This window comes from Cavia porcellus, unplaced genomic scaffold, assembly GCF_034190915.1.
Source record: "Cavia porcellus strain 051 isolate PalLab524CR breed Dunkin Hartley unplaced genomic scaffold, mCavPor4.1 scaffold_18, whole genome shotgun sequence".
In the NCBI taxonomy this organism is placed as follows: Eukaryota; Metazoa; Chordata; class Mammalia; order Rodentia; family Caviidae; genus Cavia; species Cavia porcellus.
The window spans coordinates 26,274,935-26,300,820 of NW_026947501.1; the positions used below are offsets into that span (position 1 = coordinate 26,274,935).

The window sequence follows — 25,886 nt, forward strand, 5'->3', positions numbered from 1 at the left end:
TTCTTTGCTTCATGGAATCATCCTAGAATTATTTCAGAATTTTATTCTGCCAAAACCTAATACTATTGTAAGATATAAAAACAGTGATTCAATATCCATGTTAAATGTTTGCATTAGATCAGTATCAATATAAATATAAGTCTGTCATTCTGTTTATACAGGTTAGTAAGTTTGTTTTCAGAAGTTACAAGTTATACTTAAGGTGCATCTTACTAGAGAATATAAACTTGTTTATAAGAGCACAGTGTGCAGTAGTGCTTTATTCCTAAATCAAATAAGCAAAAACAAAAACAAAAAAAAAAAATGAAAAAGAGAATCTCCACCAAAGAGATGTGAGTTATTGGGTTGGCAATTACTAAGTGAGGGATCAGGGAAGTTACTTCAGACAGCTCAAATACTCTAGAAGAGGCATACATAAGAAAAGGGTACATAAGAAAGTACTTTCCATGATAGACATGTTTTTAAAGGGATATCTTAAGTACTAAGAAATGTAGAGATTAATAGCACCTCAAGTACTAAAAGCACTCCTGTCTTAAAATGATCATTGTTGTAAAGGATCGCAAAAATACTTTTGTAGGAGAGAGTAGAAAACCTTACCCTTCCCTGATTAACTGCCTGGGCAGGGGATTATGCTACACCTTGTTTCGATTTATTAACAAGGACACAGCTCACAAAGAGATTCTAGTAAGTCATGGGGAAAGGGCAGGCCTCGAGCCATCTGTTGGCTTGGATTTGGTTAAAAAAAAAAAAAAAAAAGAAAGAATGAACTAAGGAGACCTGAATTTCTTAAAGAAAGCATAGTATTTGGAAAAAGAAAGGTTTAAAAAAGACAAGAAAAATTAGACAAATTTTACTGATGCTAACAAAGAAATAAAGTTTAATATTTGGTGTTCTTCACAATTTAGCAGTTCAGAGTTATTAAGCTTACCAATGACAACAAAAGAAAACCACCCCTGAAATTCTCAGTGGCAGTGACACACACCCTTTCTCCCCTCTCTTTTATAGTCAGTTTCTGAAAGAGATGTTTATAAACACTGATTCAATTGCATCTTGCAATCACTTAACTTTCTGGGATCTGGTTTTTAACACGTTACTTCTAATAAAGTACTATGCTGCAAGTCTTTTTTTGGCTTTTTTCTTTCTAAAGCAACACTTTTTTAGTTTTGGAATGCCAACACGACACTAGAGAAGAAAATTCATTCCTGTCCTCATGGACAGACTGCAGTAAAAAAATAAGATACATTAAAAATATTAGTTAAAAACTTACTTTTAGGCTATGTATAAAGTACATAAAAATGTAAGTGAATTATGTACATAGATGTGGGCCTCATCCCTAAGATATACCTCATTATAAATATCCAAATACCGTGAAACCCAAATATCCAAAATCTTACAGTTTTGGTCCAAGGTATTTCAAATAAAACATGTTCAACCTGTAATAAAAACTTACCTGAAATTCAACTTTATGCTGAAATTTCATGGTATAATTTTTAAAAATCTGACAATTCTATGACTGATTATCTAAGCTTTCCCTTGTCACCTTTTACCAAGTAATATTTTTCAGCACACAATGATGTTACACTTATACTTAAAACATATAAACAGTTCCCACTGTTCTCACAATAAAGTATAGACTTCTTAGTAAGCTTTATAAAATCTAACAATTACTTACGTTTATATCATTTGTTTTTGGCTACTCTACTTCCTTTCATTCCATTCTCAGTTACAATGAACTGGTTTTACCTATCTAATATGCTAGGTTCATTTTATCTCTCAAAATTTATCTATGTTGCTGCATTTCTGAAAAAACACTTCCTGAACTATTCATCACATATAAGTGGCTCTTTACTCATCTAGTAAAATTAGATATTCTATTTCAATCCACTCATATATACCAAGTAAGTACAAAATTTTTTGAAAGAGATTGAGTTGTACAAACTCATAACTATTTTGCTACTAAACAAATACAAAAACATAGGCCTCAGTTCACCCATCCAGTGACCCTACCATACAACCTTTCTCTTCAGGAAGGTAACACAAACAAAAGTGAAATAAAGATTAAATACTGTACCAGTATAGAACGTAAAGGCAGAACTTTAGTTCTGGTTTTAGAAATAAATCAAGAATGCCATAGTGAGATTTAACAGACTGATTAGATGATTTAACTCAAAGAACAGAATTCAAATTGAGAATATAAAATACTGAAAGGCTAGGACAGGTTAATGATGGAAAGTTAGAACATCTTTTCTTTTAAAATCTCTTATAATAGGACTTTCAGCAATTTCTTTTTGATATGTATAAGGTGTTATTCCGAGTTGCACATTAGATAGATTAAAATGTTACGGGAGTGGGGTATGTGGTACACTCCTACAATACAGCACTTGGGGAGCCTGAGGCTGGAGGATCACAAGTTCAAGTCCAGCCTGGGCTACACAGTGACTTGACAAGATTTTTCTGGGAAAAAAACCCAAAAAAACCAAACAAAAAACAAATTGTTTTTTAAAAAGGGACTGAAAGTATAGTTCATAGTGAAGACCATGAGTTCAGTCCCCAGTATCAAGCATCAAAACTTCTTGTAGACTTGAGTAAAATTCAGTTAATATTCAACAATTAAAATAATTTTAAAATAGACATAACATTCAATATAGTTTTCCAGTTTATAACTTACAAAATGGACAAATTAAGTAAGTACTTCACTGGTATTAACCCTAACAACATGAGATGAGGGCCAAAGAAAATACAAAACGTAAAACTCATACCAGTGTAAACACCTAGAGACAAACGTTTATAGTGATTACATTAGAAATTTTGGGGAGACTGGCTTACCACAAACATTAAGACTTCAGCAGGTGTGAGCAAAAGAAAAGTACAAATGGCTTGATGGAAAAGGAAAGCAGTGCTGAAAAAATAAAGTATTTTTCAAGTGAGATGATGATAAATAGCTGATACTCAGAGATGGCCATATGCTACTCTGGAGATAATGGGGAGTTTTCTGCTTTGAAATGTTTAAGATGAGTAGTTGTTTTGTTTATTACTGAAAATGCTTTCAAGTAAAAAACTCATGGGATTTAAAAATATTTATATTTAAATTTTTCTATAAATGCAGTAAACAGGCTTTGGAGATTTATTATTATGATATACTCCTTTCATTCTAAGAAAGTATCTTGTAAGTTTAGACCAGCATCAACTGATAAGTAGCAAAAAACACTATATATGGGTTTATTTTCTAGTACTGGGAATTGAACCTAGGATCTTCACAATGAGTTGTATCTCCAGTTCTTTTTATTTTTATTTATTTATTTATTTTTAAATTTAAGACAAGGTTTCACTAAGTTGCTAAGTTTCCCGAGACAGGCTCAAACTTGCAATCCTGCCTTAGCTGCCCATAGTACTGGGTATGCCATCATGCGTGGCTTCCTCTTTCTTCTTGGAAATGGTACTTCTTAAGTATTCTAGCACCAAAACTTCCAATTGGTAGAAGATCTTATAGGACTAAAATTTAAAACAGTCATAAGGGAAATGTAGAGAATGGAGGAAAGAGCACCAAATTTAGAACAAATTTTTTAAAAATCCTGTATTCTTCTTTTCAACCACACATGAAGAAAAGCCTCTTGAGAACTATCAGTTGAATAACTTAGATCTCCACCAGCAATCCTCAGCCTCATCAGTATCCACTGAATAAAACCAGGAAGAAAAACTCTAAACAGCCCAACTGGGAATTATGTCTTAATATAGCAGGCCATTTGTACTTGCTCATTACTAACATCTCCCACACACATGCACATACAACACAAGATAACATCTAGTACCAGAAAAGGTACTTTGTATTCACCAATCACTGGAAGCCAATAGCAAGGCTTGATAGTGATGCATAACATGGTTAGAGCAGCGTGATTCATCTCTTATTTTCTTGACAAAGATGGCATGTTAGACCATGGTAAAAAGAACGTATAGCTTGTCCCCACTGTTCAGGTTGGCAGCATCTACTATCAAATGACTTGGTGTCACTGGGCTGAGAGAAACAATGACTGCATTATCTCTTGGAATTCAAGGAACTTCAGCACATCAACTAAAGTTAAGTGCTGAGTGGTCAGTACTCAGTGACCCATGTCTGAGACAGGTCCTTCCAGAAAGTATAGGGCCCAGCATCCACAGTCAAAGAGAATAAATAAACATTGCTATTTTAATGGCAAGGAGGGTATTCCTTTGGGTTCTCCATAGCTTAGCAAGGCTTATTATATAAACACTGTGCCTAGCCTGAAAAGCATTGCAGACAGAGAAAAATGGCAAACAAGGCAGGTCTTTCGGACTTCCTATTTTTGATGGAGGGAAGATATCTGCAGTTTATGCTCTTCCCATATCATTTAGATCTGAGAATCCAAATTCAATTCTGCTTTTAAAACAACTGGTGAAGGCCTGGGAGATGGCAAAAGAGAAAGCCATACAATCCCTAAGTTTCCTAAGAATCTTTTGTATAGATTAATTGAAGCTTGTATGTCTAAGAAAATGATATTAGGCTCAGTAGCTCTAGTTCTATCCAACAAATTTCCATTGCATTTAAACTTTTAAGTCTAAATGCTTATATAAAATATGTAATGTGGCAATTGTTTCAGAGACAATAACAAAATAAATGAGCTATTGATTACTATCTACATACATAATAGCCAACTTAATGCTTCTCGCTTATATTAAATAAAAATAAGACTCAGAAATAAAACTGAGAAAAGGGAAAAACTAACTGATATAATAAAGAAGGCTAACAAAGAATGGCTACCCAAATATATATATTTCCAGTAAGAATAAAAGCTTATTGTAAAAAGCAGACATAAAGTATTTTCTGATTCCATTAACCAGTCAATCAACCAAAGGACAAAATTTATTAGCCATGAGACAAATTATGGTCTTCATCATATTACAGCAATAACACTTAAATTATGCATAGATTTTTACATATACAAAATGCTACAAATTATAGGAAATAAGTTTATTTTTCTATATACAAACTCAAAAGTCAATCATCAATCTTCTGACCTTAACGTTTCTGAGATGGGAAGGGCAGAAAGTAAAAGCTTTTAAAACTATAATTCAAAAGGATAAGGCTGAGGATAACAGCTAAGGTATCTGAACTGAATGATACTGAAACATTACCCAAGAAATTTGCATTTTCAACCACCCCATATTCTTTATTCAAAGGAGCATCTATTATTTTCATATAACCTAATAGATGAGGTTTAAAATTTTATGGGGATCAAATTTCTTCCATTTATCTCTTCAAATCTTACATTCTTAAAATGGCTCTCTTTTAATACTTGAGGAGGTTGGAATGTCCAAGATAAAATTTGAAAATCATCTGTTGGATAAAGTATCAAAAATACAGTGCAATTAGAAAGAAAGTCAATTGAAAAATTTTCACAAAAATTTCTTAGTCTAAAATGGTGCTGCTTGCTATAATGACTGAACACTTGTAGATTTATTTAATTTCATAGAGTCAACTTCTTGTTTTACAATTCATTTCCACTGGTATTCATACCCAGACACCTGATTTTTCAAGAGATATACTCATGCTTTTCAGTCTCTAGAGATTCAGAACAGGTAACACACTTCATTCTAACAACACTGACCTGTTCCACAACCACATTCAACATATCCACCAGCCTATTAAGGTATAGTACTTCAGGTTTTGACTACACAGGTTGACTTTCTTCTTAAGTCAACATTATGCAAGAGCATGAGTATAAAAGTGACTTTGAGATAAGGCTTCTTTAGGAAATTATGTATATAAAGCTTCTTTTAGAAAAAAACATTGACATTGTTGCAATGCTATTGAATACATAATCTTAATATCTTGGAACTAAATAGAAATTCAGAAATCATTTAGATTAACTATTTCATTTTATGAAAAAAACAGTCCTAAGGCTAAACAGGTTTAATGAACACCAAGACCATCTAATTAGCTGGTGGCAAAAACTAATGCTATAACACAGCTTCTAGCCCAGTACTCTCTTCCTATGATATTGACAATTACAACATGATGGCTGCCATAATTATTGACCATTTACAATAATAATTATAAAATCATCACAAGTCTATGTGATGTGTATATTCATTCTTATAAATGATAAACTGATGATTCTATTATACTAAAGATCCAAGTTTCAAAGGTCAATATTTTCATCATTTTAAGATTATAATAATTATCCATTATACAGCAGGCACATTTTCAAACTGTTATTTGCAAAAATGGCACTATAATCCATAGAGGTTTGCAGTAAGATCTCTTCAGTTATGCACCCTATAAGAGAATATTATTTTGGATTACAAACACATCCCAGTTTGTCTTGCTATCTATATCACACTTGAGCTAACCCCTATGTCTGTTCACTTCCAACTTCAGAGATGAACAAAGGGATCCAGAAACTGAGGTAGTTGCTAACCATGTCATTTTTTATTAGTTCAGCAAATATTTATTATCCAAATACCATTCTTCAGATTCTATGCTAGGGATTAAGGAGCCAGGACTAAGCAGTACAGACATGATTTGTGCTCTAAATAATGTACTTTTACCACTTTTGACATCACTATGAAGAATCCTCAAAAAACTAGGATTAGAGGTCCCATTTGACCTAACTATTTCCCTACCAGATATCTTCCAAGAAAAATCAAAAACATAATACCACAGCCATACATGCACACCCATGTTAATAGCAGCACAGTCTGTAATAGCGAAATATTCAAACAATCCAAATGCCCATCAATGTTTGAATGAATAAACAAAAATGTGGGATTTTTTATATGATAGAATACTACTCTGTCATTAAGAAGAATAAACAACACATTTATAGGTAAATAGATGCAACTTGAGACCATATTCTTAAATGAAATAAATTGGATTCACATATGTAAACACTGCATGGTCTCCCTAGTACGAGAAACTCAGAGAGTAAATAAGGGCCAAAATACACAATAGATATTAAGAAATGGGAAAAATTGTTCAAAAGGAAAGAGAAACTAGGGTGAGGGAAGGGGGAAATAGAGGAGGGGAAAAGGAAAAGAAGTATAAAATGGAAGCAAAGCTTTGCAATTAAGGAGGGAAAATGGATTGAAGGGAGGAAATGGGATTGGGAAAAAAAGGAAAAACTAAAATGAATCATGTAGGGTTGGGGATGTAGCTCAGTAGCACAAGCACTAACTGGCATGCATTAGGTCCTAAGTTTGATTTCTGGTACCCCACCATATAAAAGTTTTTTTTTTTTTAAATCACGTACAGGTACAAATTCTCTGTGATAAACATGATCATTATGTATATGTAAAATATACCAATAAAATTAATTTTTTAAAATGCACTTTTCTTGGATGTCAGTGAATCCATATCTTTAAAATAAGCTCTCTGTATTGTGAAGCTAATTTGAATAATTTTTGTTTTCTATTGTTGTAGTTTCACTATCTGTGCCTTTCAAATTTACAGTAAAGAGCATTATGTACAGGCCATGGGGAGGAAAACAAGATGCCAGCCCCTTCCTGTGAGTTAGCACCATTCATGGGCCACAGGGAGGAGAATAAGAAGACAGCCACTTCCTGTGAATTGGCGCCATGCACAGGCTGCAGGGAGGAGAACAAGAAACCAGCCACTTCCTGTGAGTTGATAGCATGTGTGGGCTATGGGGAGGACAACCAGAGGCCAGCCCCTTCTTGTCAACTGGTACCATTCATGGGCCACAGCAGGTGAGAACAAGAAGCCAGCTATTTCTTGTGAGTCAAAACCATGTGCAGGCCTGGGGAGAACAACCAGATGCCAGCCCCTTCCTATTAGTTGGTACTATTCATGTGCTACACGCAGGAGAACAAGAAGCTAGCCACTTCCTGTGAGTTGGTGCCATGAGCAGACTGAGAGGAGGACAACCAGAGGCTAGCCCCTACCTGTTGGTGCTATTCACAGGTCACAGGGAGGAGAACAAAAAGCACCATACACAGGGCAGTCCCTCCTGGGGCATGGGCTTGGAAAAAAGAATAGCCAAGGCCCACCCCAGCCCCTACCGTGAGCAATCAGCTGATCCAAAGAAACACAGGCTGAGATGATAGCTACTGAAGAAAAATATAACAGGGCTTTTAGTGTTTAGTGTTTCATTGATTTTGTAGGTCTAAATCTGGTAACAATTCACAGTATAGCATCTATGTGTGATTTCCTTCTGATGATGGTAGCGATTGTTAATTCCTTATTATCTTGGTTTCAAGTCTTGTATCGTTCTCATTGTTTTTTGTTTGTTTATTTGGTTGGTTGGTTTTAATTGTTTTGTCTTGTTTGAATTTACTATATCTGATGGCATGGATAGCTGTTTCAAACATACAAGATATGTTATGGTAGCTATTCTGGATTTCTTATTATCTTATTTTGAAGTTTTCCATGCATTTATTTTGTTTTTATTGGTTTTTTTCTGTTCTGTTTGTTTGACTTTCCTATGTCTGATGGTATGGGCAGCTATTTTGAAGATAACAAGAGGTATTATGGTAGTCATTGTTTGATTTCCTATTATCTTGTTTTGAAAATGTGTCTCACAGTGTTTTGTTTTGATTAGCTTTTATTGGTTTATTTTGCTTGGTTTTTTAAAAAATTAAAAATAAAAAATAAGAAAAAACAAATTCACAGTGAAAATAAACCCTCAGTTTATCAGTATTAAGAATTATGATCTTTATGAGGTGATTAGGCTATGAGGACTGAGTCCTTAAGGATGAGATTAACTGCCTTATAAAAGGACCAGCAGGAACCAGGTAGGCCCTTTTTGGCCTTTTATCTCCTCAGCCATGTGAGGACACAGTATTTAAGTTGCCATCTTGGAAGCTGATATAAGGTCTTCAATAGACAGTGAACCTACTAGCCCATTGATCTTGAATTTCCAGCCTCCAGAACTGTGAGAAATAACTTTCTGTTCTTTGTAAAGCACTCCAGTCATTTGTTATAGAAGTTATTGGACTCTAGTAGTACCTATAGATAAATATACTCTAAGACAGATTATTACTGGGGAACAAGATACTAAACAAAAACGGAAAATCAAATGTGTGGAACTGGATATCAGATGATAGTGGGGAACAGGGTGTTAAGATTTCTCATCATTTTCAAGGGCAGAAAGCTAACTAACAGTCCATGGAATATGGCAGCCATAATTAAGGCATTATCTTAAGTCACTTTGGGACATGTTCCCACTGAAAGTGAAGCACTGAAAGACTAGGTTCTACTAAAATTTATTGACTGAAAGAGATTGAGAAATACGGGTCATGCAATTGCTTTTAACAACTTAAAGTTAATGGCAGAGAAAATTCTGTTCTTCTTAGAATGTACAGTTGAGGAAACAACGAAGCTACAGAACTACAGTGAAGCTGTAATGCGCAGTCCCCTTAGAGGACCTGCTAAGTGAGCTGAACATCAAGTGTATAAATTGACCTATTAAATTTCAGTTGCTTTAATAATATTACTATATTTCCTTGATGAATACCAAGGTATTAAGAGAAACTATGCAATCCTGGTTTTTTGGAATGCTTTGTCTTTTCCTACTTTCCAATGAAGAGAAACAATGCTTTGCTTTATCTCTGTCACTAGGATCTAACAACCTGGTGTTGAGAATGATGAGCTCAATAAAAGTAGGAAAGAAAGGAATTACATCCAGAAGCAAATTCAAAACTTTTCTAAGGATGGGGATGTGCACCACTTCTCCAAGGACACCTAAATATAATTTTGATTGACAGCATAATTACCATACAGCATCTGACTAGAGAGACTTCATATAATATATTAGCTAGTACTTTCTTTCACAGTCTGCTTGGTTGGCTGAGGCAGGTTTGTGTTTAGTCCTGTCTTCATTGTTATTTAAGGGCCAGACCTCCCTTTGAATAGTATGCTTCAAAGGCTGCAAAAAATGGAAGTATAGATCTGTCACATTTTCTGCATGTTTCTCGCAGTATCCTAAGGCTCTTCTCTCTCCCTCACATTAGGAAGTTATTGGTAAAGTTATGTCTGAAGTCTGAAGAGATTTTCTCTACGAGAGTGTCTGAAGGTGGACAACTGACAATATGTAATTAAAGAGTCAAAGATGGCTGGACTTAAGTAATAGAGAAATAAAGAAGCAAGTATAATGTCACAATCTGAAACTATGTGTTTGGGCCTGGTACCAAGGGTTCAGAAAGATTTTTAAAAAATATTTCTTAGTTCATAAGGGCCAAGCAAGCCTATTAAGGTCAGCCTGTGTAATATTCACAGAAATAACTCACCCTAGAGTCAGGAAGGGCCAGCTATAGCAGCGACAGATTTGCAGCCATTTATTTTAATGAACATATGATAAGAGATGGAAATGTTCAAACTATTCAGGAACTTATAGGTATCAACACTGAACTAAAATTAATTCTTCAGGGAGACAGAAATCTGACTATTCAGTCAGTGTGGAGTGGCTAGGTCATAAATAGTATGTTCCTAAGTGAAAAATGGTGTTGGATCACCATTTTATATCATAATAAGACTCACAGATACCACAAATTTACTTTCAAATTGTTTCATGAATACTTTCTATGTTAAGTTTCCTGACTTGTAGCATGAGGCTATTTTAAGAGTGGTGCTGTAGAAGAATTTGGAGACCTTTGTCCCTTTTCCAGCAGTAAACCAAAGTTCAATTTAACTAACCATCGCATAACTAGGAGAATTTGGCAAGAGGTATCCTACTGCCTTCCTGTTCAAGCAACCAGTTCATTCTGGAGAAATACGTGTGTCATGGTCTTGGTCAATGAAAGATTATGTTATTAATGAACTGAAATGATAACTAAAACATGAAAATATTTAATACAACAAAGGAAGGAAAAACTCATGGGCAGATGGATATAGAATAGAATATATAACTGTAATATATAGAAGGTATTAATATTTTATTGCTTAGGGAAGTCAAATAAATTATTGATTCAATCACTCCCATGGCTTGAACCCTCACATAGACATATTTAAATTCTCAAATCATCTCTGTTATAGGTTACTACGACAATTGTCTAACAAGCTTCTCTAATGCTACTGATAAAAGTATGCAGTTCAAAAAAATATAAATCTAATCAAGTCATTCTCTTATTTAAGCTCCCTCATATCCCACTTTATCACTAATGTCCAAATGGAATATTCATCTAGATCATTTTATCTTGAATATATACAATTAAAGGTTAGAAAATCCTAAGCTCAGACACAAACTGAATATGGTAGTATATTAAAAAGTTAGTTGCTCAAGATAGATCACAAGGCAAATAGTAGGCAATCATCACAAGGAGACTAGCAAGTAAACAAGACCTGATATTTAAAATCCCTTTCTCTACTAAGATCTATTATTCCAATAGCCAAAGCCAAATGTAAGACATAAAAATACTGAGATGCAAGATGAAATTTATGCAAAGCAGAAAACCCATAGTATACTGAGAATCCTTAAAGGGGTAATTTTTTCCTAACTATGTAACTTCTACCTTAGTACCTGGTTTTGTAGCTTGTCAATAAGCATTACCTTAAAACAGTGCTCCTGTTAGATAATAATATCCTAGGCAGTAGTTACTATCTTCAGAGAACATTTCAACTAACTGACTGATTTCTTACAAAACCATCAAACCGAGAAATAGAAAATCATCAGTTTTCAATTATACCTTTCAGGAAACCTCAGAAGTTATTCAGAAAACTACCCAAAAAGAAAAAGTTAGTTTCTGATACCAAATTAAACTAGGGACTTAACTGATTCACAAACTATAGAGTAACCTACAAAAGACTTTCTGAGAGTTACTATATATATGCTAACTGCTACTGCTTCTCTAATAATAATAACAGGACTGCTACTCATTACTGTACATTTCTCAACCAGTAAAATAAATCTTTTCATACAGTCTCAATTACTCCTGATCTATACTGCTAAGAAACTATTATTAGTTTTATTTCATAATGGGGTTGTAAGGTTTGAGGTAACTTGTCAATGGTCACCTGACAAGTAAATGGTAACTTGAATCAGTTCTACCTAAAATCTACATACTTACCGATTATACAATACCAGCTGTGTATCTCAGGCTAATGGTGGTATATATAATTGCTTTATGCATGTTTGATATAAGAAAGTGGCAGCTTGGGCCTCAGAGAGAAATAATCAACCAATATTCACATTCTGTCTTGTCCAGAGTTTGATTTCTTTTAGGACCTATGCAGTTTTTCCAAGGATTCACAGACAAAAAGGGAAAAATCTCACACACACACACACCACTGGGTAGAAAGATGTAAGTATTAATTATCTTGTCATTTGGGCTGCTTTTATACGCCTCTGTATAGTCACTTGAATTTTATGTATCGTTTCTTTAGGATTTTTTATAGACCATTGAGCAGCTAAAGAAAAAAATGGGGACGACATAGAACAAAATTCTTTCTTTTAAAATAAACATCCACCGAAAGTTTGACAGACAAATTACTGCCAATCAGAAATGAAACATTAAATTCTAAGTCAATGAACCTTTGTGGCTCCACAATTTATGGAAAGAAATTTTTCAGTGCTGATATTATGGTTATTATTGGTACTGTCATGTGCTTCTAATGTTACTTTAAGCTGATACTAAGTCTGAAGACTACTGCAAATATTGAAGGGCTTTGCAGATGAAATACTGACTCTTTTTACAAGGCTAAGAAACTTTTTCATTAAAAGTTCTCTCCACCTCTTAGTCTTAACTGAAAATCTGGCTTTCAGCTAAGGACGCTAGTAGTATACAGATCTCTCAAACACAAGCTGTTAATTCTTCTAAATAAAATGTACTTCAAAATCAACCTGTAAAGATGAGAATATTTTTTTACCCTTCACTGCTTCTCCCAGACCACCGATTGTTTTGAAAGTACATGTATTTCTATTTAACATCTTTCATCTTTATTTATCTCTTAGTTTTATAACAAATGCAATGATGTAGTCATTTCTAATTATTCATCAGGCTTTATTACTCAATCAAATATATTGATTAGTCGCCTACCCCATAGCATTTTGCTTTCTTTTCTTTGTAACAGAATGAGGTCCTAATTTTTCTCAAATCAGAAACAATGACTAACAAGTCAATATGTTTTCATTCTCCTAGTAAGTCACTGGTTAAGATAAAGCCATGGGAAATACTAATGGCTGAGTAGATGCAATGAAACTGGTGGGCAGCTTTTAGAAACAGTTGTTATTGGATATTGTCATATCTCGACAACATTTATGAAATTCTGTATATTTCTAATTAAAAGATTACAGTGGTTTTTATACTTATTTTCCCCCAAATTTTCCAAAATGAGTAGGAATTATTTCTATGATTTAAAAAAATCCTAAAAGCCTTAAAAGGATATGCATTTGATTCTGATACTGGCCATGATAAAGTAAGAGGCAGGGACCTACTCTTTCCAACGGTAAAAAGAAAAATCAGCAAAAGGATACTAAAAACTAGAAACTGTCATCCAACAGAACAATTTTAGACATTAAAAAGGGGGCAATGCAGCACTATAATCCTGAAGAGACTTATGATCCTGAGACAGAGAAAACAAACTTCATATGCTTGCCTACAAGTAGTTTCCAGACTATCTTATAAGGAAGGAAGGAAACAGAACCTGAACAATGTAAGGGTTTCTCACTGAGCTGAAAAGAAAGAAACTGGAGGCCAGGAGATCAAACCGACTTGTATTATCAGAAGGTACATAACTGAGAACTCAGGAAAACTACACAAGGGTCCCATTGGATATTTGGCACAAATATTAATTTGGGTACTTGAATAAAACTATCAACAAAGTTTACCAAGTTGACATCTATAAGGTATACCACATACTGAGGGAAAAATACACATTTTTAAAGAATTTAAATTGTACTAAGTACATTCTCTGAAGAAATTAAACTAAATGCCTATAATACAGTACCTACAAAAATTTCTAAATATTTGGAAAGTAAACAACACATTTCTAAATAACCCACACATCAAAAAAGAACAAAGTAGTCAGAAACATCGAATTGAATAAAAATTAAAAGCAACATATCAAAATTTGTGGGCTTCATTTGAATCAGTATTTAGAGAATAATGTCAAAGACAAAATGTTCATATTAGAAAAGAATAAAGTCTCAAATTATCTAAATTTTCACCTAAAGCAACTAAAGAGTAAATTAACAAAAAGTACGTACGAGAAAGAGAATAATAAGAGCAGAAAGTAATGAAGCAGCTGGCAATTGGCTAGGTCTCTTTCTTTGTACATATACTCCCAGGTTTTGTTCATATGGTCTCTCCTCCTGACCTAATCTAAGCTTCCTCACGCTGGGGGGGCCTCAGAATAGCTGGACTTTTTACCTTCTCTTATGACTGAGCCTCAGGTCACAAAGGGTTACCATTTATTATTTATAATCAAGTAATTAGCTGGTCAGATTCCAGGGGAAGAAGATGTGATGCCATTTATTAATGAGATAGCATCAAGGTTCTAGAAAAGGATGTGTCAAAGGAGCCATTTTGGACATCTTTGAACAATGCACTCTGTGCTATACATAGGAGTTAACATACAACATACATTTTCTCTAACTGGAAACTCTACCTTTCGTATTTGTTGTGGGGTAAATGTTCTGATGGCAAATTACCTCAATTTCCAGCCATTTGAAAATATCTTTATTTTACTATTTTTTAAAGAATAATTATCATATACAGCAAAGAATTAAAATTTTCAAAATTAAAAAAATAATATGGAGTTTTAGATCAACAAGTTTCTTTTATTCTTCAAGCACTTTAAAGATGTCATTTTCCTGCCTTCTTATTTGTAGTGTTTCTGGTAAGAAACTAGCAGTAACATTTACATGCCTTTTCTTTGTTTTTTTTTTTTTTAATCATTGTTTAGCAATTTGACCACAACATGCCTTTATATCACTCTCTGTATTTATCCTGTTAAAAATTTTAAAACTTCATGAATATGTGGTTTAATTACTTTTTGAAAATACTTTCAACTAGGCATGCATTATGTCAATCTTACCTCTCAAACTATTGACTATGTTATATTAGATTTTCTACATTGTCTATCTACAAATTTACAATATTTGTGTCAATCTATTTCCATTGCCTATTTTTAATACTAGTGTAAGTCACATACCCATGTCCATTTCTAATACTGGTATAAGTCACAAATTTTTCTGTATCTTTATATAACAAATTTTAGGGTTTTTGCTGGGAAATTGTAGAAACTATCAGAGTGTGGGCTGCTTTTTCTCCTTGCAAAATCTGTTGAGTTTTATTTGGAAGGCATTTCTTTTCCTAGCAGAATAGTTTATCTTGTCAAGTGTTGCATTAGGCTTTCTTAGGCTGGGAAAAGAATGTTATTGGGTTTAGTATAAAAATACAACTCAAGCAACTTCACAGTAAGAAAACAAATAACTGGATAAAAATTGGACAAAAGACTTGGATATACATTTCTTAAGTCATACAAATAACCAACAGGTACACATACAGAAAAAGACAAAAAATTACTAATTAACAGAGAAATACAAATTAAAATCACAATGAGGTATTATGTCACATCTATTAGAATGGCTACTATCAGAAAAAAAAAAAAAAAAAGACTAGCATGGGAGGTTCCATTGGACCTGCTATTCCCTTCTTGGTATTTCCCAGAATTAAAAGCATCATACCACAGTGGTATATGTGCAATCATGTTTACAGCAACAGTTTGCAATGGCTAAATCTTGGAAACAACCTAAATGCCCATCAACATGTTGTTTTTGTTTTTTGTTTTTTGTCTTTTTCGTTTTTATTGGTACCAGGGATCGAACTCACGACTGCCTGCTTGCAAGGCAGGTGCTTATGCCACTGAGCTAAATCCCCAGCCCCATCAACATATGAATGGATTAAAAAGATAGTGGTTTTTATACAATGGAGTACTACTCAGTCATAAAGGAGGTTAATTTGAGATATTTATAGGTAAATTGATGGACCTGGAGACCATACTCTCAAGTGAAATAAATCAAAGTTGCATGTAAATATCATATTGTCTCCTTGGTGTGAGAAACTGAAAGTGTAAATAAGAATCAAAATGTATAATAGAAATTAATAAAAAGGAAGAAAGTATTCAAAAGGACAGGAGAACTAGGAAAGGTATGGGAAAGGAAGGAAAAAGAAAAAATGAGAAAAGAAGGATAGTAAGGAAACAAAACTTTGTAAATAAAGATGGGAAGAGGGATTGAAAGGAGGGAAGGGCAATGAGAAAAAAAGTAAGCATCACGATGTATCATGTTGGGCTGGGGATTTAGCTCAGTGGTCATGAGTTTGATCCCCAGTACCGATAAAAAAAAAAAGATGTATCATGTTAAGGTACAAATTCTCTATGATGAGTCTGATCATTAAAGATATCTGAATTGTACAATAAATTTAATTTTAAAAAAGGATGAAGGATACAAATTAGAGAAATGTGAATAAAGTGAAACCCTTGAAAATAACTGGAGGAATAACAAGTAGTATACAGTCATCGTGGATGATAGTATGGAAGTTCCTTAAAACATTCAAAATAAAACTACCTTACGGTACAGCAATTTTGTGGAGAGCAGCTGAGGCTTAAGATCAATTACATGTGTGAGACCAGAGCAGATCCAGTCCTGAGAAGGCAAAGCACCCTAAGTGAGCAGGGTGATCCAGCCCTGAGAACACAGGGTGTCTGAGCAACCAAGTAAGCAAATTGTTGCAGCCCCAAGAACACAAGGCTCCTGAGGTGAGCTAGGTAAAAAGTTGTTAGGCAGAGAGGTTTCATCTGACTTCCACCTGCCAAGTGTATAATTAAACATGCTGCAGTTGGTGGGTGGTTCTTTTCTCCCACCAAGAGACAGGGCTCCACCCAGTCTCAGCTTTCTGCCTTTTCACTCTTTGCTTTATTTCTTAATGGCCCTTTCCCTGGAAGTTTCCATGAGCTGTGCTGGATGTGGCATAATTTGACTATTAATATATATCCCAAAAAATGAAAATTTTCAAAGATATATCTGCACACTCATGTTCAACACAGCATTATTCATAAGATACAGAATCAAGTCAGGTTTCCGTCAGCTGACGACTATACGGAGAAAATGTGCATGAATACACAATGGAGTACCATACAACTTTAACAAAAGGAAGTCCTGATTTGGAACAACACGGAAGAAACTGGAGAGGATTATATTAAGAAAAATCATCCAGGCATACATACTATTTATACATACTTTTTATTCTTACTTATGTGTGGATCCAAAAAAGTTAGATTATAAGTAGAGAACAGAATACTGGTTATCAGGGATGGAGACTGAGGAAAGGTACTAGGGAGGTACAGGTCAAAAGACACAAAATTTCCATTAAATAAATAGTTCATGTGATTCATTATACATCATGGTTTTATCAGTTATCAGCTGATAACACTGTATTTTATGAAAACCTGCCAGAAGAAAGAATTTTAATTATTCTCACTAAAAAGAAGACGTGAAATAATACGTTTTATTACACTAATTCAGTCATTCCACAATGTATCTCTATTTCAAAACAACATGTAAATAACTGATAACTGGGGGAGGGGTAGAGTAGCTCACTCTATAACCCAAGGAGTACTGCTAAAGCCTAAACTGAGGCTTTTTAAATGAACCAGATATTCAGCTGGTTAATACACTTTGCTATCTGTCTGTTAATGTCCTGTGACAGAAAGCCAAGGTGAATGTAATGCTAACACAACATGCTTCCTACTGTCCAAAGCACAACAAAAACCTTCCATAAAATTTATCCAGCTTTATAGACATTGAGAACAAAATAGTAACTTTGATACTTTTTACTCTGTGATGGTTGGAACTGGAAAATATTAATACAGTATTCTTTTAAATTAAAAATAGCATAGCTAGTAAAACCTTAATCTTCATCTATCAAATGACAACCTAGTGTGTTAAAGTAAAAATGTAAGACAGGGTTGTTAATATACAATTTTCCATATTTTAATTTTTTCAGAATCAGAAAAAAATTCCCTAAGTCTTATAATTTTCTTGTTCATTTTAATTTCTCACTGATAGATAAATGAACAACACAAAACTTCATTATTTCCTGACCTGAAGAGATAATTCATGCTACGTCTAAAATGTGCCAATAATGATGCTCCTCTTTCATCACGCCAGGTGATCTCCCACGTTTCCTGGGAACTGGAAGTGACTATGTATGAATATTTTGATCAAGACATATACAGAAGTGTGCTATTAATCTCCTGAAAAAAGTTTCTACTGTATTTCTTAATAAAAGGAATTAAGTGAGGCTGGCCTTTATTTTTGTTTTGACTGTGGATCTCTTATGACTGTAATACATCAGGACAAAGGCCATATTCTAAATAGTGCAGAGGAGAAACAGATGAACTTGGTACCATAAGGATGTCACAGGGCAACTAACACACAAAATAATTACCTCTGAAAACTAATTTTTAAAACCATTCTGTGTTTTCTGTTCCCCAGAATTGAAATCATTCCTGACTGGTAAATATCATTTTATTCTTTCAACTTCTTAAGAAGATTCTTCAGGTAAGATGTTGTTAAAAAAAAAAAGAAAGAAAGAAAGAAAAGAAAAACAGAATCCAAAAAGGAAGTGGTTGGGAACTGCATTTCTTTAATATCTTTAATTTTCACTGATAGATGAATGAACTCTTCATTATTATTATTTCCTGACCAAGGTCTAATTATTTGTTCAACCTGAGTAGCTAATTCATGCTACGTCTAAATCAGCTTTTCTATAGTGTCTCCTTTACTTGCCTTCTAGAATACAAACATCCTTGTAGACTGGGATTTTCTCAGTTCAAAACAGGGGCCTAGGGACTTTGGGGTACTCTAAGTAGTTTAAGGATAGGTTTCAATTCTAAATATTCTATAAATTATGTCTGCCATCACAGTGTTCTTTGTCTCTAACAAGAATAAGGACACTATAAATCTAAAACATTTTTCTCATGGAATATGGAAGGCAGACAAACAAGCAAAAAAGATAGTTCATTATCTTACGTTCACATTCTCTGACATCCAGGTTGAACTGCTGTAAAGCTCCTAAGGTGAGCTGCCTTACTTCAGCCTCCAGCAAAAGTTGCATCAAGGATGTGGCTAAATGCTTGCAAGCTGACATACACGCTGTCTGAGCCACCTTTCCCTGAAATATAAGGGTATAAGTCAGAAAGTTAATTGGTTAAAATAAAATCCTAACAAAATTTAAATCACTTATTTTTCAATAGAGAATTTCTCTATCATTCTCCCCAATGCAACACTTTTGCCATATCATGTTAAATATTAGCTCCACACCAGGCATGGTGGCATATGCCTGTAATTCCAGCACTTGGGAAGCTGAGGCAGGAATAGTACTGCAAATTTGAGGCCACCGTGGGCTACAAAGCGAGTTCAAGGCCAGCTTTATCTGCATAGTGAAACTCCCTGTCTCAAGAAGACAAACAAAAACAAAACAAAATAAAAAAATCTCCATCCCCATAAGTCATGGTGGCTATAACACTGCTATAATTCAGAAAGCACAAATATTTTATCAAAAAGCACTTTTTAATTGACAATGATTAAATATTCAAAATCTTAATTTAGATTATTCCTCAGGGAATACATTTGAAAAAACTTTCTTTAAAAACTTTATCCAATCTTCACACACACACCCCCCCCCCCAGTACTGGTCATCAAATCCAGAGATACACACATGCTACACAAGTGTTCTACCACTGATCTACTTCCCTTAGCTTCCTTAAAAATAATTCTTCAAAAAACATATGGAAGGAAGAAGAGAATACTAGGAAAAAGCGGAAACAAAGCTTTGTAAATGAGGAGGGAAGAAGGCTGAAAGAAGGGAGGGAAATCAGAAAAAAAAGAAGAATCAATACTTATCATGTACAGATATGAACTCCCTATAACAAATATAATCAATATGTACACAGAGTTCAGTGCTATGTCACAGGACTAAATGCACATGAGTACAGGTAAAAAGTTTATTTCATATAATTCCCATAAGAATGAGGTATTTAATCCTTGATTTACAGATAAAGATAAAGAGAGGTTAAGTAATTTGAATTTTGTGTTTTAATCACTCTAAATCACAAAGCACTAAATATTAATTTCTAGATTAGAGATTATTTTCATTTACTTAATTTTGCTATATGTTTTTATTAGTACATATTTATTATACATACTGATGTTATACGTCAATTTTATTTATATATTACTTGCCATCTATTCTGAAAGACTGAATAATACATGTTTTTAAAAGTCTGGGTTCTCAAATTAGTGACTTCTTTTTGGAAATTATGAAATACGTTAGCCATACAAAACAGAGTCATATGATTAATATCTACATATTTGTTAAATCTCTGGTGTCCCTTCTCTCCATGGGAAAGTCTGCATCCCTCTACAACCTGCTTCTGGCTCACTAGGTCTCAACTTTTTAAGAACTAAAAAATGATCTAAAGACATCCGTTTCTGTCATTTGTTTAACACTGTTCTTTTCTACTGTGATTATTTTCTTTATCTTCCTTTCCTTTCTCCACTTCTTTTCTAGCTTTCTGTGGACCATTTTGATAGCAGTAATTGTAGTGATTACATAAAGCACTGAGAAAAATCACATCCACAAGCATGCACATCTGAGCCTGCACTGACACTTACATTTGCTTACATATGCTTTGCTGGCATTGCATATCTTTATTTGCAACCATATGAGTGGCCAGCATTTGATCAAGACTTTGGTTGTAAGTCAAACCTAAAATTGCAGTCATAACCCAAGTTGTACATGTGTGAGGCTGGTCATAACTCACGGATCTACTGTAAATGTGCAGCATTCTTAAAAACTTATTTGAAGAAATACAGAAAGCTCAGTATTCGTCACTTTCAATTACTATGTACTTTAGTTACACAGAGTTCAGTGCTATGTTCCAGTACCAAATGTACATGAGTACAAGTAAAAAGCCTATAAAAACTACTGTCTTCATTAATGCCATGACCACCATTTGCAAAGAGGCTGCTTCCCTTTACTGAGCATTGACCATGGGTCAGATGTTTTGAAAAGTTTATCTCATATAATTCTCATAAGAATGCCATGAGGTATTTAATTCTTGATTTACAAATGAAGATAAAGAGAGGTTAAGTAGTTTGAATGTATCTTGTAAGAGATAGAGTCCTGACAGACTGCAAGAAAAGGCACTTATAATAGGTGCTGCATCTTTTGGTTATTCAGTATCTTGGGGTAAAGGAATAAAAAAGACAAAACTTAGTCAAATTTGAAAACTAGAATATCCAGTAAGAAAAAACTTTTTTTCTTTGTCCATTTTAGGGAGCATCAAAAGTATGCTTTAGCTCACTGGGGATAATTAGATTTGTCTCCAACCACAGCTTTTGTCAGCCTGCTGGGAACACAGTCTGTGTTCTAGATCATCAAAGATCTTATCTAAGAGACTCCAAATTGCTAATGTGAAATTTACCCTTCCTGAAAATAAAGAAGCAAATTTCAAAGGAAGAAATATGGAAATAAAGGCAGAAGGTATTCTGTGAAAGAAATCTATGGTTTTACAAGTCGCCATTTTGCTTTCTCAGTAAAATGTCCCTTGGTCACATTTTGAAATATAAAACTTTATCTTTCTCCAGTTATTTGGTTATTTCACCATGAAATAAAAAAAAAAAGTTCAAACAGAAACTGATAGGGCAAGAGAAGTGAGAACTACTCAGAGAAAGCAAAAATCATTCTTTCATCTTTGTGCCCACAGCACTGAAATAACTTCCCATTCTGGCTCTGTCAACTGACCCTTGAGCCTTACCCTCTACCATAGACATTTACTTTATTATGCATCCTTGTCTTTTGCCTGCTCATGGGACTTGATTTTTGGATTGCCTCTGTAAATTATCTTCCTCAATAAATGGGGAAGCTAACTTTTTCCCTTTTCTCAATATCCCATAGCTACTGATAAGGTTGTTTCATCTCCAGAACAATAAAACCTCCTGCTTATGTGGGATGGATGCTTGATGATACTACATTCCAAATTCTGGAATGTATGTATGTTCATGTTACCTGAGACTCATGCCTGGAACTTTGGTTCTCATTTACTGAAGAAATTCCACAGCAAGGTCTTACTCCATTTTCATACTTAGATCATTTTAAAAATAAAAATAAAAATGAAAATAACCTATCCTCTTTAAGTAGATCCTCCCTCATGGGTTCCCACAACTGAATCCATGTGTTGTCTTAGGAAGAATTTTTTTTTTTTAACCAAGAGAAAGAAAACAGAATAGAGTCAATAAGAACAAAACAATAAATGGGATATAGAACCTCAAAATAAGATAAAAGGAAATTAATATTGGCTACCATAATGCCTCTTGTTATCTTCAGAGTAGCTGACTATACCATCAGACATACTAAAATCAAACAAAACAGAATAAAATCAATCAAAACAAAACAATGAAAGCAATACAGGGCTTCAAAACAAGATAACAGGAAACCAATAATGGCTATCATGAGAAATTTTTAATCTTTGAAACAGCTATCCATGCCATCAAATCTCCTGGCCAGTGCTGCTGGCTACAGGTATCAGATGCTGGCCATTGAGTGCGCTAGTAGACGGTGGCTGCTGCTTTTCCCAGTACATGCTGGCTACTGGCAGCACGAAACATCCCTGATGGCAGCTGATGTTCGCAGGGGTAGGGCTGGCCGCTGCCTCTAGGACCTGAGTTGACTACCCCAGAAAGACTTGTAAATAAATTCTCTTAAATATAGATAAATTAAAGACCAAAATAAAAAAGTTGAAAATAGGGAGATCTTTATCACAAAGGAAGGGAGCCAAGAAATAAAGGGAAAGGAAGAGAAGTGGACAATAACCAAACAAAATTAAGAGGTATTATGTCCATGTACCATCTCTCCATGATGAACGTGATCACTATGAGCTGTAAATACTAGCAGTTTTGTTTTCTTTTTAATTTTAGAAGTTTCATTGTATTGCATTCTGGCCTCTGTCATTTTTGTGGGAAGTCATGGATTTTAACATTTTTTTCACATAAATGTGTCTTTTTTCTCCCAAAAGAAAGCTGCTTTTAAGCTTTCTTTTTCTTCATATTTCCTATCAGCAATCTAATCAATAGGTCTCTAAATGCAATCTAGGTTTATCCTTGGGGGCGTGGTAAACTTGCAGAATCTATAATTCGCTTCCTGAAATGTGGAAAAAAAATTTCAAGCATTTTTTAATTAGTATATCTTTACAGTACATAATAATTACACTTATCCTGGGGAATCGGTACACGTATATGCGTAACACCCCTTAATTCTTTTTTCATCCTCTATCCCTCCTGTTCTCTGCTCTCCCACCTGTTGGTCTCCTTTCCACTAACAAAAGCTCTATTTCCATATTTCCCCTTCAATTCTTTCACTCTTCCTACCTCTTTTCCTTCCCCTCCGACCTCCTCCCTCCATCTCTCACTTCCCATTACAGAATATCTCCCTGTTTTCTAATATTGCTTTTGTACCATTATCTTTCCCGCTTCTCCATTCTAGGACATCAAGTACAGACAGACTCTGACAGTCTGCTTAGGATATGGTTCCATTTAGGATTTTTAAACATTGAGATGGTGTGAAATCAATATACATTTGGTAGAAATTATACTTTGAGTTTTGTTCTTTTCTAGGGCAAGTGATATGTGGCATGGTATTCTCTCATGATACTGGGAAGCATCAGCAAGCCACATGTCCCAGGCAGCGATGTGATAATGAGAATAAATAACACTCAATAGTTTCTGTGTTGCTAAGCTATGATAATTGGTAAATTAGGTATGTTAAACACATTTTAATTTACAACATTCAATTCATAACATTAATTATAAGTTTATTGGGATGCAACTCTACTATAAATTGAGCAGCATTTTAAAATGAATTTTAGCCATCTGAACTGTATTCCATTTATCTTTACGCTCCACTTCATTCCTAAGATTTTTTTTTTAATGAATTTTTTGTTCTTCAAAATGTACCCGCTTTAGTTTTGGTGCTTCCTACTTAGACTTGTCTTTGGGTTCACTAATCTTTAATTGTACTTTGTTGAGCCTGTTATTAAACCTATTTAATGTAACTTTTTAAAATTCATGTAATGAGTTTGAAATCACAGATTTTGCATTGTTAATCTAGAACAGACACTTGAATCTTAATTTGTTTAAAATAACACACATTTTAATGTATTTTGTACATTGCTCGTTTCTTGAACACAGAAGTCAAAGTTATTTTGAAGTCTTTGCTAATACCTGGGATCATCTCATGCTCTGCTTCCACTGACTACTGGGCTGTTTCATCATGGTCAGTTTTCTCTGCTTATTAGCATGACAGAAATTTTTGCTTTGTATGCTATGCATTGGAGACCAGATGATACAGAGTGTCTACAAAAATTTATTACGCTCAACAAGAATTTGAGTTTTATTCTAACAGGAAATAAGTTAATGGGTCATTTAATTTTCTTAGGCTTATTTCTACTTTTTAGTACAATAAGTATATGTAAGTTTTGTATTTACTCTTAGGGTTTTGTCAGTAAAACACTAATAGTAGTAGCAGTATTCTTAGGAGTGAATAGTCTTGCTGCTATATAAAAGCCACAGTGTTTACTAAATTTCTCTGTGGGTAATCCTCAATATCTTTCCTGAACAACTTTATTTCTCAGCATCTACCAGTTGTTGTATTGTAATCCGGTGTATGTCCTAAGCATGTGAAGCACAGAAAATAGCCAAGAACCAAAGGGAAATTTAGTGAAGATTTTTAAGGGTCCTTTTCTTTCTCTCTTCCTTGTTGTCCTAGTTCCTTCAGGTCGTATTCATATTGACAGCTCAATATTGATCTCTTCTCTTACAAGACAATACTGATTTTATATCTTCTCTAAGTTTCATGGTTAGTTATGAAAATAGGCCAAGTCTTTTATTAACTACACATATCTGAAGCAAAGATAATTTTTAACTTACTGATTTGTAAAAAACCAGGAGGAAAAAACAAACTCTTAAGAACTGTTTAAAAAATTTCTCCCTGGTCTACAATTTTATATGGTTCAGTAATGATTCCAATTATCACTTTGGCAAACACTTTTGCTTTATTAAAAAATGCATACACATGTGTCTTTTGAACACAAATTTACAATAAAGGATAAAGAATGCCATCAAGTGGCACACGTAAACTTCAAAACAAACAAACAAACAAACAAAACCTTGAGTTCTATTGAAGGACAAAAAAAATCCCAGAAAACGAAAAAATACATAAAAGCAAATAAAGAAATTAAGCATATATCTTAGTTACTTTTCTCTTATTGCTGAGAAAAAATACCTGATGTCCCAAATTAAGGCAGGAAAGGTTTATTTAGCTCACAGTTTGTAGATGTTTCAGTCCATAACCAGCTGGTTCCAGAGCAGGAGGAAATGGCAGAGATGCAACAGTTCATGGCAGCAAAGCAAAAACAACAAGAGCAAAAGGAAGGAAAGCAAGTCTCTTTTCCTCCCTTATGCTGTAAGCAGATTACCCACCCTCGGGTGAGTACAGCACTCACATCATCACAGCACCCTAATTGTACAAGCTTAGTATGTTTACAATGTGAGGACTCTGGTCTTCTGCTCATTTACTTCTAAACTTCCAAACTTTTAGTTTGACACAATGAATCAACCATTACAACATCCTAGAGCCTAAACAGTCTCCCTGGGTCATGTTCTATATACCACAGGATGTAGCACTGCTGAGTTACTTAATTAAGCTTCTAGATTTCTCAAGTTCATACAATGTATCAACCACTACAAATACATGGTTTAATGAAAATGACAATACATCTTAGATAACACACTTCAAAACACTGACATTAACTTTTGTCTCAGTTTCACTGTGAAATCAGACTGTTTTAATGATTA

General features: G+C 34.2%; 1 protein-coding gene across 2 annotated transcripts in view; it reads right to left on the reverse strand.

The window, feature by feature from the left end:
* Exoc6b (exocyst complex component 6B) overlaps positions 1–25,886 on the reverse strand; it is a 541,291-nt gene that overhangs the window by 169,549 nt on the left and 345,856 nt on the right. For both annotated transcript variants that reach the window (XM_003469003.5, XM_063230357.1), the window contains one exon: positions 19,005–19,146. In XM_003469003.5, coding sequence (XP_003469051.1) covers positions 19,005–19,146 — 142 coding nt within the window. The remainder of the gene's footprint in view (positions 1–19,004; positions 19,147–25,886) is intronic.